The sequence below is a fragment of the Oryctolagus cuniculus genome, chromosome 2 (genome assembly GCF_051225735.1).
Source record: "Oryctolagus cuniculus isolate XC-2025 breed Fujian yellow rabbit chromosome 2, ASM5122573v1, whole genome shotgun sequence".
Lineage (NCBI taxonomy): Eukaryota > Metazoa > Chordata > Mammalia > Lagomorpha > Leporidae > Oryctolagus > Oryctolagus cuniculus.
The window spans coordinates 165,038,121-165,055,170 of record NC_142868.1 but is presented as its reverse complement, the minus strand read 5'-3'; the positions used below and the strand labels follow the sequence as shown (position 1 = coordinate 165,055,170).

The 17,050-nt window shown below is 59.2% G+C and overlaps 1 protein-coding gene across 2 annotated transcripts; it reads right to left on the bottom strand.

Moving 5' to 3' along the window:
- Positions 1-2,263: 2,263 nt before the first annotated feature.
- Positions 2,264-16,599, bottom strand: HAAO (3-hydroxyanthranilate 3,4-dioxygenase). Of its 2 annotated transcripts, XM_002709739.6 has the most exons (10): positions 16,446-16,599; positions 14,099-14,177; positions 9,305-9,388; positions 8,938-9,044; positions 5,963-6,052; positions 5,629-5,672; positions 5,207-5,352; positions 3,532-3,600; positions 3,292-3,374; positions 2,264-3,203 (listed from the first exon to the last, which is right to left on the bottom strand). In XM_002709739.6, the coding sequence occupies exons 1-10, from the start codon at positions 16,523-16,525 to the stop codon at positions 3,125-3,127; spliced, it is 861 nt and encodes a 286-aa protein (XP_002709785.5). In that variant the 5' UTR covers positions 16,526-16,599; the 3' UTR covers positions 2,264-3,124. The 2 variants fall into 2 exon arrangements, with proteins under 2 accessions (XP_002709785.5, XP_008252691.4); XM_008254469.5 differs by lacking the exon at positions 3,532-3,600.
- Between the last annotated feature and the right edge of the window lie 451 nt (positions 16,600-17,050).

The following is a 17,050-nucleotide window of genomic DNA, read 5'->3' as shown; positions in this document are numbered from 1 at the left end:
CGGCACGGCCAGCCCTGCCCCCCAGGACCTATGCTCACGATGGTTAAGGAGGAGTGTCAGCAGCAGGGAGCACCACAGCGCATACAGCCTGGTGCCGGGGAGAGGCCCAGGAGCTCTTGCCCAGCCTGTCACTGAGGCACGAGTGGTCGGACTAGGTGGTCAGGAGCAGGGTATGCCCCAGAGCCACCCCGCCCCCCAAGGCCTGGCCTAGCACGTGGGGGCCCCATGACGGCCACGGGCTGCCTGTGTGGCTGTTGGATTGCACAGTGAGTTGGCTTTGTGGGCAGTGGCCCCAAGCCACTAGCTAGATCTCATGGGGGAAGGAGTGGTTGGAGCATGTGGTGGGCGGGTTGATGCTCAGGAGAAAGTCAAGGGCCAGGCTTACCAGGAAGGCTGCCCTGTGGGTCCAGAGAAAGAGGGCCAAGCTGTTTCCTACCAGGCCCAGGACAGACCACAGCAGGACCCAGCTGGGGACAAAGATGCCAGGGGAGTTCTCCTAAGGGCACCGGCATAGCAGAGAAGGCACAGAGAGAGCGGAGGACAAAGAGACCAGGGGGCAGAGGGAGCTCGGGTCCTGACAGACCGCCATGGCTGGCTCTGGCCATGGCCTGAGACTGTTCTGGGGTCTCCCTACCCGTGCAGACTCTGCCTCCTGGGGCTCTCCTCAGAAGCACCCAGTCCTCCATGGCAGGCCAAGGAGGTCTCATGGCCCTCCCTGCTTCCCTCCTCCCCGGACCCCGAGTGACCTCTGCATGAGGCCATGTCCCTGGCTGAGGGGGAGGAGTCACTGCAGCCCTGAGTGGTCAGAGCTGGCTGGCCTGAAGGCAGGAGCTACCCCTGTGACTCCCTGATAGCCCCCACGCCCCCCATTATAAGAGGGGGGTTATCAAAAAGCTCATGGAAAATGCATACCAGAAAGCTATGCATGGATTCCAATTTTTGTTCTGCATCAAATTAAACTTGTAGTTAATTCCATTTTCCACAGATTTTTGGAGGTCTCCTCGTCCACTAGCTCTGGCTACAGGGACTGTGGAGAGGAAGGAGCAGGGTCAAGTGACACTCACCATCCTGCTGGTGGCCTCACGAGAACCCGGCCTATTGGTGCTCAGCCACTAACCCTGTGCCCCAGGCCTGCTGCAGTGCAACCTTCCCGGTGGCTCTGAGGTCTGTCATGGTCCCAAGTCCATGTGCACGATGAAGTCTGTTTCAGAGGCAGAGGACTGCCTTGCCAAGGTCCTACTACCATGGCAACCAGTGAGAACAGTCCCTGTGCCCAGCATTCACGGCAGCAGGGAAAACAGGAGACCGCAGTGAGCTCTGGACAAGGAACAGAACGTGCTGTCCACTGTGAGGCGTCCTCATGAGACCACTGCCTGATCCTGTTGGTCAAGACAAGGCCACAGGCCCTGATAACCATGGCCAGGTGCCAGCTGGCCGCCGTCAACAGTCTGCTGTGCACTGCCCACTCTGCCCAGGCCTCCAGGTTTCAGACCCCATGACCACTGGCCCCTCTCCCACAGATCCTCCAGGCCTGCCCCTGCCCTGGGCTCTGTGTGTACATGTAGACGGGTCTGAGCCTCACCCGTAGAATCAAGTGCCACCAGCTCCCTGGAAAGCTGTGAGGCTAACATGGGGTCAGTTATGTGAAAACTTCCAGGGGGTTCCCTGGCACAGAGCCTGTGTTCGGAGAACCAGCAGCTCTGATTGTCACCTCCCGCTGGGCCGAGGCTGGATCCGTGGCACTAGGGATAAACTCCTCCTCGTGGCCTCGCCTTCTGACTCCGGGGTTCGCCGCTCCTGCGAGGGCCTCACATTGCAGCAGCCCAAGCAAGCCAGGCTCTGCCCGGGCGGCCTGAGACCCATGGTGGTGGAGGAGGCTCGTCTTCTTTCTTCTTTGCTTGCAGGACAGGAAAACCCTTTGGGACAGGGAGGCGGGTGAGGGTCCCAGCGTCCCTCAGGGCCAGAAGCCCTTTCAGCAAAGCCAGGGCTCCCTCTGCCCGTCAGAAGTGTCTTACCAAAGCAGTGACCCTCCAAGCTGGGGCTCAAGTTCTCTTCTATGGAAGCTTGGCTCCGAGCTGGCACCTGTTCTGTCCACAGGCAGCCACCCCATGCTTCTGGGACCCTCCAGCAGCCCAGGGAGCACTCTTGGGTCTTTGTGCCTAGGAGGTGGTGGTGGCCGGGGGTCACATACACCCTTTCCCCTTTGTGCCCCTTTCAGGCTGAGCAGCCTTTGGGTATTAACAGCGAACTCTGGAGGCAAGGATTTTGGTGTGTGTGTGTGTTTTTTGTTTTTTTTTTTTTTTTTTTTTTGACAGGCAGAGTGGACAGTGAGAGAGAGACAGAGAGAAAGGTCTTCCTTTTTCTGTTGGTTCACTCCCCAATGGCCACTTCGGCCAGCGCACTGCGGCCAGCGCACCGCACTGATCCGTAGCAAGGAGCCAGGTGCTTCCTCCTGGTCTCCCTTGCAGGTGCAGGGCCCAAGTACTTGGGCCATCCTCCACTGCACTCCCGGGCCACAGAAGAGAGCTGGACTGGAAAAGGAGCAGCCGGGACAGAATCCGGCACCCCGACTGGGACTAGAACCCGGGGTGCCAGCGCCGCAGGCGGAGGATTAGCCTAGTGAGCCACGGCGCTGGCCTGATTTTGTGTTTTTATGCATTTCTGTTTTCTACCATTAGCACAGATGACTCCTGTTACTGGGAGAGAAGACAGGAGTGACTTGTTAAAAGTTACATAAGGAAGAATACACGGGCATGGAGAAGGAGGCCCAGAGAGAACCTCGGCTGCGCTCCCTGGACCAGACACGGACTGGGGACACAGAGAGGACCGGCTGTGCTCACGCAGGGACATGGTCACAGGCGCACACGGCCTGCCGCCTGTGCACAGGAAGGGATTATCGAGTGCTGTGCTGAGCCTGTGCGGCCAGCGGGATGGGGCGCAGCTGGCTGCAGGGGTGGGGGTGGGGGCTGTGAGAGGAGAAGCGGAGCTGCTGCACCCAGGGCTGAGAATGCAGGAGGAAGGAGGACAAGGACAGGGCCCGTGTGGGGCCCGGGGAGGGCTCAGCAGCAGCACGGGGAGAAGTCATTTGGCAGGTGGCGCTCAGATGCCCCGTGGCCGGAGTGGGTCACTCCAGGGCCTTCTTGCAGGCAGGGTCCTGGGTCACAGACAGGGCCACAGAGCCCTGGGCTCGCTCCCAGACATACCTGTGGAGACACAGAGGGGACCCTGAGGATCCCAGGTTAAGGAGGGTGTTCCCACAGCTTGTGGGGGGAGTCCTCCCCGTGGACTCACGCAGTCCCTGCTGGCACCAGCAGGCTGTCGTCTGGGCTTAGGCTCAGGCGCTTGTCTCCCATCATCACCACTGAGGAGCCCTCCTAGGATAGAGGAGCAGGAGCTTCGTGGAGCTGCGGGGCTTCAGCAAAGTCTGAACAGCCCTGAGTTCGCCCCTGGTCAGGAGGCCCCAGGGGGCAGGGCAGCCTGATCCCCACAGACAGGAAGCCAAGCAACCCTCCCCTCCCCGGGCCCACTTGCCAGCTGCCACAGCCACACATCCACATCCAGTCTCGGGCCTTGGCTGTTGCCATGTCCATGGGCGGTGACCTGGGGGGAGGTGACATGGGTCTTTCTGGTGCTGTCTGCCCTATACGGGTGAAGGGTTTTGAACCTGGCTCCCAGACACCAGTCCTGAGTGGGGCAGGAGTGGGGCCTGTACCACAGCCCCCCACCATGTGCTGAGCAGAGTCCAGGACCAAAAGGAAGGCCATAGGGCTGCAGACCTCCCTGTCAGCTGCCCACCTGCTACCCACCCTTCACATGCACATGCCCCGGGGTCTTGACGCATGTTCCCATGAAGGTATGCCCACCAGTGCACAACGGGGCCATCCAATCTCCACGGGGTGCCCCCCTTCCCCTGTGAGATGTTATGAGTGAGGCCCAAGGGGATGAGGGGGTGAGCAGAGTGAGGCTGTGGCTTCTCTGACCTGCACAGGCCTGGGAACCTGCAGCTGCTGGGTAGGGGCCATGCTCCTGATGGCCCAGAACGGCCTCAGGGAGGTTGTCAGTGTAAACTAAAGTGGGTAGGAGCAGGGGAGTGACGACACTGTGGGGAGGGAGTGGAAGGGCTTCCTGGCGCATGCTTCACTCTCTCAGCCCTGCCTAGGCTCAGCTCATCCCTGGCAGAACCACAGGGCAGGCCGGGCAGCAGCCTGCGTGGGGTGGCTGAGTCCGGGTGCCCAGGATGCATGGTGGCAAATCGTAAGCACAGGGCAAGACCAGCCTGCCCTCCAGAGCCCTCCCACTCCCGTGTATAGTGGTTTTCCCAAGACTTGTCCCTGCAGAAGCCCTGTGGTCTCCGCCCACCCTGCCCTGCCCTGCCGCCCTGCCCACTGAGCTGTAGTCTACCAGCCTCCCACCCTGGCACCCGCCAACCTCAGCAGCTTGCAGTGCCAAGCTAAGCCAAGCCTCCATGCCATGCAGCTAGAACACTCGCTCCAACTCCCTCTCAACCTCTTGCAAACTCCTACAACAGCTTTAAAGCTCAACTTGCCCATCACTTCCTCCAAGAAGCCTTCCCAGCCTGGAGCCCTCCTTTATCATCCTAGGGCTTCCAGTAGTTTCTCTATCAGATAATCTATCACATGATTTTAGCAACAGTTGATGAACTCATCCATCTCCTTGACCACACGGGACACTTTCGGAGGTAGTAACTCTACCCTACTCTCCTACCAAAGCCAGAAACACAGGAGGCGCTCCAGTCAATGCTAAGAGAAAGGTCAGCTTGGTTTGGGTCTCTCTCTCTGCACCTCTCCACCCGACCCTCACCCCAGACACCTCTCCCCATTCTGGCTTCCACCGCTATGACTGACCAAAGGCTCAGGAATTCCTAGCAGGGGGAACACTTCAGACCCCCAGGAGGCTGTCACTCAACGGGGCAAACCCTTGCTCTGAAAGCAGACAAGGACAGCATGGGACCGTGTGGCCTGCACAGACTTCTACTCATAGCAAAGTCAAGGCTCCCTGAGTCGGGGAGGAAGGAGGCAGGGCTGAGCTCAAGCCCCCAACCTCCAGGATTGTGTGTGTGTGAGTAAGTACGTGTGTATGTTTGAGAGTATGTGTGTGTGTGAGTGTGCATGCAGCATGAAAGCATAGCTCATTCCCATTTCCCGGGGCTCTGGGTGGATGCCCTGGATGGCCAGGGCTGCATTACCTGGGTCTCATAGGTGTCCCCAAACAGGCTGAGGGGCGTGCCTGCCTGCAGCTGGCTGCGGTGGCTGTCCAGCCAGGCCTCCAGGGACATGGGCTCCATGACGGGCCGTGTGCTCAGAGGGAACGGCGGCTCCTTGAGCAGCTGCTCTGCACGTGGCATGGCTTGGTCAGTGTCTTCTGGGCCCAGCCCTCCCAGCCCTCCCAGCCCTAGCGGGCTTGGCCCCAGGGGTGCCTGCTCTCAACCACCAGAATGGGTTCTGGGCCCAGCTTGATGACCAGGCAGCCATCTTCCGAGTCTTGAGGACTGGCCAGAGTACTCAGAAAGGGACTCCCCAGGACCAGGGCTGAGACCCAAGCTAGTCTGGGGAAGTGGGGAGGGAGGAGGGAAGAGGGACTGGTCTGGCTGGGTCCCAGCGGCCTCACCAGGGATGGGCTTTCCTGTTCTGTACTGCTCAGAGCGGAAGAACCTGCAGGGACAAGTGGAGGCCAGGTATAGTGGGCGTCCCCATGGGAGCTGCCAGGGCGACACACATGTTCACACACACACACTCACGGGGCCCTCACACACCTCACTGTACACCTACCATCCTTTCCCTCCCACCCCAGGGAACACCCCTCTACCCTTCCCAGTGGGTGCTCCATCCCCACCACACCCCCCAGGGGAGACTGTCTCCCTAATTCCCAGGTGTGACAGCTTCAGACCAGCAGGTGCTGACACGAAGCATCCAGACGTTAAGGGGCAGGGCTGGGGGCTCACTCCTGGATGATGGGCGCCAGCTGCGTGCCAAGGTCCTTGCAGTAGAACCACTTCTCATACAGGACGTCCAAGGAGTCCTCCACGTAGTACCTGCAGAGCAGAGGACGGGCAAGCCTGCTCCCCATCTGGGCGGCTCAGGGCTGGCTCTGCCTGAAGGCCTCTGGGCTGGGCCCCGCACAGCTGCTTTACCCCCGGGAGCGGCCAGCCCTGCTCACCTCCAGCCAGCTCCTCCAGGAGCACACCTGTGCCCTCCTGGCCCACCATGACGGGCGCCGCTATCCACAGAGCCCTTTCACTGCCCACCTCTGCCGGGCTCCCCAAACCTGACCACTGTCAGAGCAGGCTCAGAGGAGCGGGCTGTTGGCAGGGATTACACAGCTCGGGCTGGCAGCAGCAGGCTAGGTCTAAGACAGAAGCTTAGCGCACAGCTAATCCAAGTGTTTGCTTTTCCCAAACAGCAAGCTGAGGATAAGCCCGAACCCAGGGCCAGCAGCCAGAAGCTGTGCCCGCCTGCGGTGCTCTGGGCCAGAGGACCCAGAAACTTCAGAAGCCAACGTGAGGCGGCAGCCCCCTCAATGGGGGTTCTTTCCTTTCAGGGTCAGGGTTGCAAATCGCTGGGCTCCTGCCCTGGGGGAAGGCCCATGAGCATTGCCCACGCAGCGTTCGGTGCACCCTGGAACCCACCCATATCCCCTGCCCAGCTCAGCAAGCTCCTTTGGCCTAGGGAACGCCTGGCAGCATGGGGGGAGGAGGGGGACATTGGGAATGGCTGTAACTCCTGGGACCCAGCTCCCAGGACAGCTCTTCAATTCCTCCTGAAAACGAGAGCAGTCCCATTAGTGCGGTGGTCCCAGCCACCTAAGCTCTGTCCTGGGATGGAGCTGGCCACCAGAAAGTGTCGGAGTGGCATTGTGATGTCACATCCCTGGCTTTTATTAAAGGTCAAAGCAGCACGAGGAAAGCCATTATTGCATTGCTATAAAATGTTATTGAGGACACCGTCCTTTCCATCATGAAGATGCCCTAAGAAAGGCCCAGATGAGAAATCGCCTTTAGAATGTGAGGCCGGGTAGCAGTCTTCACGACACACTCACATGCAGTAGCTTATTCTGCAGCAGTGTCTTTCTTTTTTAAAGAGTCACTAATATAAAAAATACTCAAGAGTCTTTTCAGTAAAGAAAAAGCCAAAACTCCAGCCATGCATGCAGCAAGCCTGCACTGTTGTAGGCATGGATTTGCACAGAAAAAAAAAAAAAAAAAAAAAAAAAGCTGGGAGTGTAGGCGCTTCCTGAGGTTTAATGGTGGGATGACTTTATGTGCCCCTCTTTGATTATTATTTAGTTTTATTGAGATGTTCACATCACAAAAGTCACCCTGGAGCTGGCATTATGGTGTAGCAAGTCATCCGCCACCTGTGACACTGGCTTCCACACGGGCAATGGTCTGTGTCCCCGCTACTCCATGTCCAACCCAGCTTCCTGCTAATGGCAGAAGATGGTCCAAGTCTTGGGCCCCTGCTGCCCACGTGGGAGACCCAGATGAAGCTCCTGGCTCTTGGCTTCAGCCTGGCCCAGGCCTGGTCATTACCACCACGTGGGGAGTGAACCAGTGGATGGAAGATCGATTCTCTCTCGCTCTCGTTCTTGCTCTCGCGCGCTCTCTCCCTCTCCTCTCTCTCTACATTCAAATAAATAAATCTAAAAAAAAATCACCCTTTCAGTGGTAAGTTATTTTTTTTTTCTTTTCTTTTTGACAGGCAGAGTGGACAGTGAGAGAGAGAGACAGAGAGAAAGGTCTTCCTTTGCCGTTGGTTCACCCTCCAATGGCCGCCACGGCCCGCGCGCTGCGGCCGGCGCACCGCGCTGATCCGATGGCAGGAGCCAGGTGCTTCTCCTGGTCTCCCATGGGGTACAGGGCCCAAGCACTTGGGCCATCCTCCACTGCACTGCTGGGCCACAGCAGAGAGCTGGCCTGGAAGAGGGGCAACCGGGACAGAATCCGGCACCCCGAACGGGACTAGAACCCGGTGTGCCGGCGCCGCAAGGTGGAGGATTAGCCTAGTGAGCCGCGGCGCCGGCCAGTGGTAAGTTATTTTGAGAGTGGATGCATATAACCTGAGAAGAAGGAAGCAGTAAAAAGCGCCCATTATAGTAGATGTGAGCCAGGATCCCCTGTCTCCGTGACCCAGTGGGAAATTTGTCTTGGGGAAAAAAATTTTAAAAAGCACGTTAGCCCTTGGGAAAGTCTTTATTCCCCATAACTATTGCTGCTTTCCCCTTTCAGGGGATAATCATTGGGCAACGGATGAGAACCCAATGGGAACCACAGCTGTGGCCTCCTCGGGGCTGGCTCTCTACCGTCCTGGCCGGACTTCATATTTCTCTGCGAGGCCAGCGCTGGCACGCCACACCCTAGCAAACTGAACATCCCTGTGCCCAGCTTCTTCACCCCTAGAGTCTGGATGGGCAGGCCCCTGCCCTCTGAAATGGCTGGAGCATCAAAGGGAGAAACACAGGGCACCTAGCAGGTGCTGTCCAGATGTCAGCGCTCACTGAGGCACGAGCTGGGCTGGAAGCACCAGCAGAGGGAGGCGCTGAGGGCGCCCTCTGAACTCTGGGGGCCGAGGCTGGGGGAAGCAGCGCTGGTCCCAGCCGCACTGGAGTAGGGGGTTCTGGCTTTGGCATCCCCTACCTACCTCCTTTTCTACATCCCACCCCTCCCCACAGACCCCATGCAGAAAGCACAGGTGCTGATTCTGGCTCCCAGGGGGACACAGCATCCTCGCCCATCCCCTGACATCCAACCCCCGCTCTCCCATCAGCCAGCAAATGCAGGACCTCCCCTGCCCCCACTGCAGCCAGCAAGCGCTTTCTCAAGTCTATCTAGGGTTCTTTCAGCTGCAGGGTTGAGCTGTACCCCTTCGTGCTTGCCCCTTGCCCTCTCTCTGCCCCGGCCAACGAGACAGGAGCACTTACCTGAGCCCATCTAGCTCAGTCTCCAGCCGCCTCCGCTCAATCACCAGCCCCACGGTGTTGGCAAACCTCTGTGGGGAGTGCGGCACGCGGGCAGGCAGGAGGAATATCTGCAGGAGGAGACCTGAGTGCCCACAACCTCCCGGGCACCCGCAGCTGACCCACAGGGTGGTGGCACGGGCACTGCCTATCCCCCAGGTCCTGCTCTCTGCCCCGCCTCTGACCAGGGAACCCAAGGCAATGCTGGGCTGTGCTGCGGACGGGGCATCCTGAAGGAGGAGCCTGGGGGTGCACAGGCAAGGGAAGTGGGGGACGAGATCTGTGAGGCCAGGGTGGGGCCCGTTCCGGCCGCCCGCCGTCCCAGCCTCACCTCTCCCTGCCGAATGACCACATCCCGGTGCTGCCCGCGTTCCAGGACTCGAAGAACCATGTCGCCCTCCAGCTGGTAAAACACCTGTGGGACAGCAAAAAGCTCAGCCCCTCACTGCTCAGTCTCCCAGGTCCTTAGCCACTGCCCAGGGCACCTGAGAAACTTCTCGAAGGCCTCGGAGTTCGCAAGCAGCTCCGTCTCCCCTGACACAGGCCACGGACAGGAGTGCCAGGACACAAAGAGACCACCTCTCAAACACCAAGCGATCAGCAGAGGTCCCAGGATGGAAGAGTGGGCTGGGGCCCAGCCGGCACGTGAGGGGAACCGCCGCCCCTCTGCTGTGTGCCAGCGGCTATGCCAGGCCCTTCCGTTTGTGGGGTCAGAAATCCTGACACAACTTCCAGAGATAATCTCAGCCCCATTCTGCAGAAAAGAAAACTGAGGCTCAGAGAGTAAAGCAACTCGCCTGAGGTCACATAGCTGGGTAGTTTGGGTGTGGCTAGGGACAGGTGTCACTTCCTCTGGCCACCAGGACGTCCCAGGGGGAGGCTGCGGAGACTGGCAGCCTAGGGTGGGCTGGGGCTGTGCGCGCTCCAGGGATCTCTGCCTGCCTTTCTCCAATTCCACCCAAGACCCTGGTTACCGCGTTTGCTGAGACCGAATCCCCGGGCAATCAAGCAGGCTGATCCCTCCGCTTGCTGCCTCAGCCGTCAACTGCTCACCCTCTAAAGTGCTATCCCATAATAGTTGTCTTTGCTAAAAATCTGCTATGCTGTCCCTGATAAAACTGAGCAGGACCGGCTGTAGCCAAAATCATGACTGGAGCCCGTGCAGAACAACGCTGTCGGCCCGACAGCTGCCTGCGGCTCATGGCCGGGTGAACCCAGCCCTGTCCCGCGGCCTTTCAGCCGCCATCTTGGAGCACGCGGCGCGTGAAAATGTTTGGTCCTCTAGTGCGCATGCTCAGAGGCCTCTCTGCGCCCTTTCCTCTGCACCTGCCCTGTTCCACCTGCTGTGGCTTGGAGGTGTTGCTGTGACCTGACGCCGTAAATTCCCAGGGCCCTGTCCGACGAGCGAGATGGGGGTGGGTTTTGTTGCTTTTCCCCATCTCCTGACAGATCTGTAATAAACCGCTTTCTCAGAAGATGCATCTGGGGTTTCTCTCTCTCTCGGGAGTCTGTGGGGGTGGGGGTGGGGTGCGTGCTGGACACGAGCAGCCCTGGGGCCAGGAGGGGGCAGACACGGTCTCCAGCCGCCGGTCACACGCCGCATGGGTGTTAAAAGCCCACACACACACGGCTGAAGGGGCGGTGCTAATAATAGCAGTAGTTAGTATTCCGTAAGGAGTTAGAATCTCTTGTCACAACATGGCCGAGAAATCGAACTGAGCTCACACAACCTTGAGAAACCTGGCTCTGCCGTCTGCCCCAGGCGCCACTGACAGCTCTCCAAGGGCAACAGGCTCGGAGCTCACAGCCTGTAGGGTTCCTTGGGACACAGGCCACTGCACTAACACCGGGAAAGCCCCCTCACCCTTGAGCGCAGACTTCACCCTCAGAACCCTGGTGTTGACAAGGCCGTTTGAACGCAGTGCGTTGGTCAAAGCAGGTCCAGCATCATCCGACCTGGCCCCCAGCCCTGCCAGCAGGCTGTGTGCCCTTGGTTGATTCAATTAGCCTTTCTTTCAAAGACTTATGTATTTACTCAAAAGACAGAGTTACATATAGAGAGGAAGAGAAAGAAATGGCCACAACAGCCAGTCCGAAGCCAGGAGCCAGGACCTTCATCTGGGTCTCCCATGTGGGTGGCAGGGGCCCAAGCATTTGAACCATCTGCCATTGCTTCCCTAGGCACATTAACAGGGAGCTGAACGGGAAGTGGAACAGCCGGGACTTGAACTGGTGACCATATGGGATGCATTGCAGGCAGTGGCTAACCCACTGCACCACAGGGCCCGCCCCTCAGCGGGCTCTTCTGTGCCTGCTTCCTCATCTCTAACAGGAGAGTATCTGCTTAGAAGGTTGTTGTGAAGGCACCAGCACACAGCAAGCACTCAGCACACCTCCAGCCAATACTTCAGCGATGGTGGGGATTACAAAGATAACACTAATAAGGGAAATCAGATATTTGATGGTGGATTCAAAATATGGAATGTCATGGAGCCATTAAAGCTGTTTTGAAATAACTTCATAAAAATGGGGAAATGACAATGTTAAAATGAGATTCACAACTCTGCCCAGCAGTACCCTAATTGCGTACAGACTGATGTATGCCACGTGTTCACAGGGGTCCCCTTGAGTGGTAGAGAGATGACTGATGAAAACTTTATTTTTCTATATTTCTCATGTTTTCCACAATGAACAATATTTACTTTCATTATTAAAATCTCAAAAATATTACTTAATACATATAAGAAAAAAACCACAAGGTTTCCTTATAGGGAGCAAGTCAGCATGCCCTCATTCCCCTCCCCCTACGCCTGGGTGTGTGTGTGTGTGTGTGTGTGTGTGTGTGTGTGTCCTGGGTCTTTCCAAGGGGGAGGGGACAGAGATCTGGTGAGGGGGCCATGATCAAGGAAAGTCGGGAGTGGGGAGTCTGGAGTGGCCGATGAGCCAGATTCAAACCCTTCTGGGCAGGCTACCAAGTATTCGTGGCCCTGAAACAAAATGTCAGAAGGAAGCAGAATTCTGTCCCCTGCCCAGGGGCCTTCCTTGTGCTGAGGGCCAGGCCCGGCCTGGAGCAGAGGCACAGATCAGGGAGCAGCAGAAAATCCCCAACAGCCGCAGGCAATCCGAAAGGAATTGTGCTTGCTTGGCAGTAATGACATTCGGGGCCCTGGGCGAGCGAGAAGATTAACTGTACCGCTCCGGCAGATATTGAATCGAGTCTGGCGTCCAGGCCCCACAGGCAGGCGCCGGGAAGCAGTGCGTGTCACGCACCCCCTCCACACACACTGAATCCTCGTACCAGGCAGGGGGGGCTGGCCCAGGGGCTCCTGGGAAAGGCTCGGACAGGGGATGTGACGTAGGCTGCCCACCACCGATGGCTGTGGCCCAGGTTGTGGTTCAGTGGGATGAGCTGCCACTTGCGAGGCTGGCATCCCACAACGGAAGGCCAGTTCAAGTCCAGGATGCTCTGCTTCCCATCCAGCTAACGGGCCTCGAAAGGCAGTGCACGATGGCCCAAGTATTTCAGCCCCTCCCGCCCACAGGGGAGACCAGAATGAGATTCGGGTTTGGCCTGGCTCAGCCTTGGCTGTTCCATTTGAACCAGCAATGGAAAAGCGTTCTCTCTCTCTCTCTCTCTCTCTCATGCCTGCCTTGTTGCTCTGCTTTTCACATGCAAGCAAAGACCACGTGATTAGTGAGAGGTTCACCCACCTCCCAGCAGGGCCCCAGGGCCCCAGCAGGAAAGAGGTGGAGAAGGCCGTGTGTGGCCCCGGCCCCTGGATGGCTATCGCAGAGGCTGAGCTGAGTGAAGAACGTTGGTCTCGGTCGGTATGAGGTGTGACTGGAACCCAGGGCTGAGGGGCTCCGTGGCCCCCAGCTGCTGGCCCCCAACTCCAAGGCCTCCGCAGGGCTATGGTAGGGACATTTCCCTGTAGGGTGGGACCAAGCCATCATAAACCCACCTCCAGCCAGACTCCTCCTAGCCCCCTGAGCCACCCAGCAGGGTGCAGACACTGGACAGGCCGGCCCTCCTCGCTCCTCAGCCACCAGCTGAGCCAGGGTATGGGCCAGCTGGCCCCTCCGTGGACTCCTGGCCCCTGCGGGGCGTGGAGGAGCCACAAGGGGCACGTGGCAAAGATGGGAGGAACAAGAAGGGCAGGAAGCAGAGAGAGAGACAGGAGGGGTGGGCACTGAGACCACGGAAGCCTGTGGGACGGCCTGGCGTCTGCGTGCTGTGCAAGCCCCTCCTGTCCCACCACGTCGCAATTTTTCCACAGAGGAAAATGGGCTCCTCCGGGTGCGGGGGAGGCCAGCTCTGCCGAGGCTCTGCCCACGCTGCCTGCGTGTCCTTGGCACACACTGCTCGCTGACGAGCTGTTCAAAGAGCCGCACTCCTGCTCGCTGCAGGCCGAGGCTGGGGACGGCAGAGCTGGGGTGGACCTGTACTCTGGACCTCCGACCTCAGAATCAGCGTGGCCCCCTGCACGACGGTCACACGGAGCCCTGCCACAGGTCCTTTCCACCGGGACCCTCACAGCTGTGTCGCTCCTTAGGGGCCCACCTTTTCTGCTGTGTGTGGCTTTTGTTTATTTACTTTTGGGTAGGTAGAGGAGACACGGTTCAAAATTCAAGGTACAAAACAGTGCCCCTGGCAAATTCCCTCACTCTCCCCTCCCCCAGTCACACATCTCTTGGCACCCTCTGGGGACAGAGGAGCCCCCAGCCCCTACCTCAGCTCCTCTCCCTCCCCACACCCCTCCCTCCACCACCTGCTCCTCTCAGCCCCCTCTCCTCATCCCAGCCCACGCCCACTGTGTCCTCCTGCACCCTGGCCCCGCCTGCAGGACAGCAAACAGCTCCCAAGACCAGAAGAAGAGTACAAGGTCCCCTAGGCGCTGGGGCTCATCTTGGAGGCCAAGTGTGCCTGTTCAGGCTGGGGGAGGGGACCAGGGCAGCACACAGAGAGCAGGGGCAGCCACAGGCAATCTCAGCACAGGGGCCCCACCAGCAGAGTTCACCTGCTCACATTCTGGGGGGAGCGTCCCTGTGTGCCCCTCCCCGCCCACGCCTCCCCTCGTCCAGTCCACAAGCCCTGGCCCCTCCCTCCCAGGGGCAGCGAGCCTACCTCCTCACCCTCCTCGATGTGATAGTCCTTCCTGGTGTTGGGCCCCCCCACGAACATGATTTTGAGCTGCTCCTGGTGCCTGCAATGGACAAACAGGGGAAGGTCCGGAGTCAGTCCCTGGGGTGAGGGGAGAGGGAGCCTGCTTCTGCATCACTGTTCTGTGCCTTACCCCCTTGTCCCCAGGGTGCACACGGTGCCTCTGAATGTCTGTGAATGGGACCCTCACCCCCAGTGACCCAACAGGGGGAACAGCTTGGTAACAGATTTGTCACTCCATCACCTAGGACTCCTGGGTGGTGCTCAGGATCCCGAATTCCAGGAGGGCAACTGAGGCCCATTCAGCAGCTGGCTGATTATGGGCCTTCCGTTCTCCAGGGGCCGGAGGGCTGGCTCTGGGGACTCAGAGAATGCGACATCCAACGGAGGCCTCAGATAGCAGTGAGCCAGTGTGGCAGGCATTTAAAACCACAAGCCCCGGAGCTGGCTCTTCCTCCAACCTTGGGCACATGACTTAACCTTGCTGGGCCTCGGTTTTCTCACCTGTGAAATGGAAGACTGCTCTTATTTTGTAGAGTTAAATGGGTGACATGCGTTACTACTTGGGAGTTTGTACAACAGGGCTTGGCATACAGAATCAGCCCTAGTTAAGTGTTTGATAAAGTAAACCTAACACAGCTCTCTTACTAACAGCGGACTTAAGCTCAGAGAGGGTGATGTTGCCAGGAATGACAGAACCTGAGTGGGGTCCAGCCTCCCTGACTCCAGGCCCGTGCCCTGTCTGCGGTGCACACAGATAGCACACAGCCGGTGTCCTGTCACCCTGCACAGCAAACACCCCCTGCCCCTGCCCCATCCTGCACAGGGAGTGGTGGGATGTGTCCAGGTGGGGCCTCAGGGTCTTGTCAGGTGACCCCGCTACCGGGAGGGTGAGGGCTTTCCCCGGAGCAGGCGAGGTGCTGGGGCTGGGCGTGCTTGGGTCATGGAGTGTAGAAGCTGCCTGTGTTGGTGACGATGGGATGTTTAGGGGGAGGGCCTGGGGTCGGGATCCCCCCACTAGTGTTGTCTTGTTGAGGGTGGGCATGGGGACAGGAGGGGATAGTTTCTCTCTTCCTTCCCTTTTAGGGGGTAGGGCCCAGTGAACGAGACACACACAGATATCCTGCCCCATGTCTGAAAATACAGACAGGGTTTCAGGGCAGGAGGAGGTGGCTGGGGCCGTGCTGAGCCAGGAAGGACTAAAAGCTGCACAGGGATTCAGGGAGTGGAGAGAAGCTATAGGGTGCTTAGGAGGGGACAGCTGGGTGCAGAGCCCCCCACCCTGGAAGCCCAGGGGTCCTGGCCAGGTGGGGGTGGTCCTGGGGAGCTATGGCAAGAAGGCTGGATCAAGAGGGGCACCAGCCAGGGAGTTTGGCCTTGGCCTGGCGCCTGCCAGGCAACCCCAAAAGCTTGTTTAAACCAACTTTACTGAGATCTACTGGAGGGGTAGACGTTGACCATTAACCATGGCAGTCTTGCACAGGGACCAAGAGTAGGTGAGGACTTTGGAGTCAAATTGTTCCATGGGCCTGAGTCTGCAGCATGATCCACACCAGCTCTGTGACACTGGGGAAATGGCTTATGTAAATCTCAACCTTCCGGGGTGACTGTGACAATTAAAAGAGATGATGCAAAACACCGGCATAGTCTAGGAGGCCGTAGCTGTGTGGGTTAAGGCATCCTCCCCTCGCCCCTTGCAAAGGTGAGCTTGGATCTGCAAGGCACGGGAGGTCCAGACATGGAGCTGAGGGCCAGGGAGGGAGATGACAGGGCCTCAGGGGAGGGCCTCAGAGGTGTGCTGGACAGAGGTGGCAGTGGAAGGGCCAGCCCTGTGAGGGGCTGCTGGCACAGTGGCTTGGGCAGGGCGTAGTGCTGACGTTAGCCTGTGTGCACCTGCAAAGAGAGACCCTGGTGACAGCAATGTACAAGACCTCCAGGGACAGATCTCAGTAAAGCCCGTGTCTGCTGTCCCCAGACCTAGGTTCTGCTGTCATTCTGGGGCCCTGAAAACTGAGATCTCCCAAAGTGCGCGGGTTTCACTTGGGATGGGAGAGCTGTTTCCCAGCCCCGAGGAGGACAGGAGGACGGCACCTGCCGCCTCGCCCCGCCACCCTCAGAAGGGCCCGCCACCGTCCCCACTGCTGAGGCCCCAAAAACGGGAACACGCCGAGCGGCGGAAGCCGGAACAGCCGCTCCTTCCCTCCCGCGCCAACCCGGCGAGAGCAGCCCCCCAGGGAGCCGGAGGTGAAGATGCCAACGGGGGAAGTGGCGGCAGCGCGCCCGGAACGCGCTGGGAGTGCCGGGGACTCACAGGAGCTTGTTGCAGACTGGGGGCTGGAAGGAGGCCCGGTTCTCCCGCACCCAGGTCCTCACTCGCACGGGGCGCTCCATGCCTGCCGCCCGCGCGTCCTCCGCGAGCCGTCCTCTCCGTGCCGCGTCCTCCCGCTCAGCCGTCGGAGGAGCGCGCCCCGCCCCGTGCCCGCCGGCCGCCTTCTCAACCAGCCGCATGGACCTGGGATCAAAGGCCGTTTCGGCCCCTCCCCGGCCTGGCAGCGGCCTCCGTGCGAGGGCTCGGCCCCAGGCCAGCCCCACCAAGCCGGCCCACGTCCTGGGGACGCCCCGACGTAAGCCACGCGATCGCGACTCTTCCTGGTCTCTTGTCGCCTGGAGGCCGCTCTAGACGATGTGGTAGCTGTGGGGAGAAGGCACACACGCGAGCTAGTGGCGCTGACCCTGGATGTAAGCCTCAGCTGTCCCATCTGGAAAATGGGATGCAAAGATGTGTGGGCTCAGACTGACCTGAGAGGAAGGATGGGGTGTGTTGGGCATTGCCTAAAATAGTTCCTAACAGCATGGCGCCTGGCGGAGGATCAGGGGGCGTGTCTGCGGCCGCTGCGGTTAAACCGCGCCATGGGG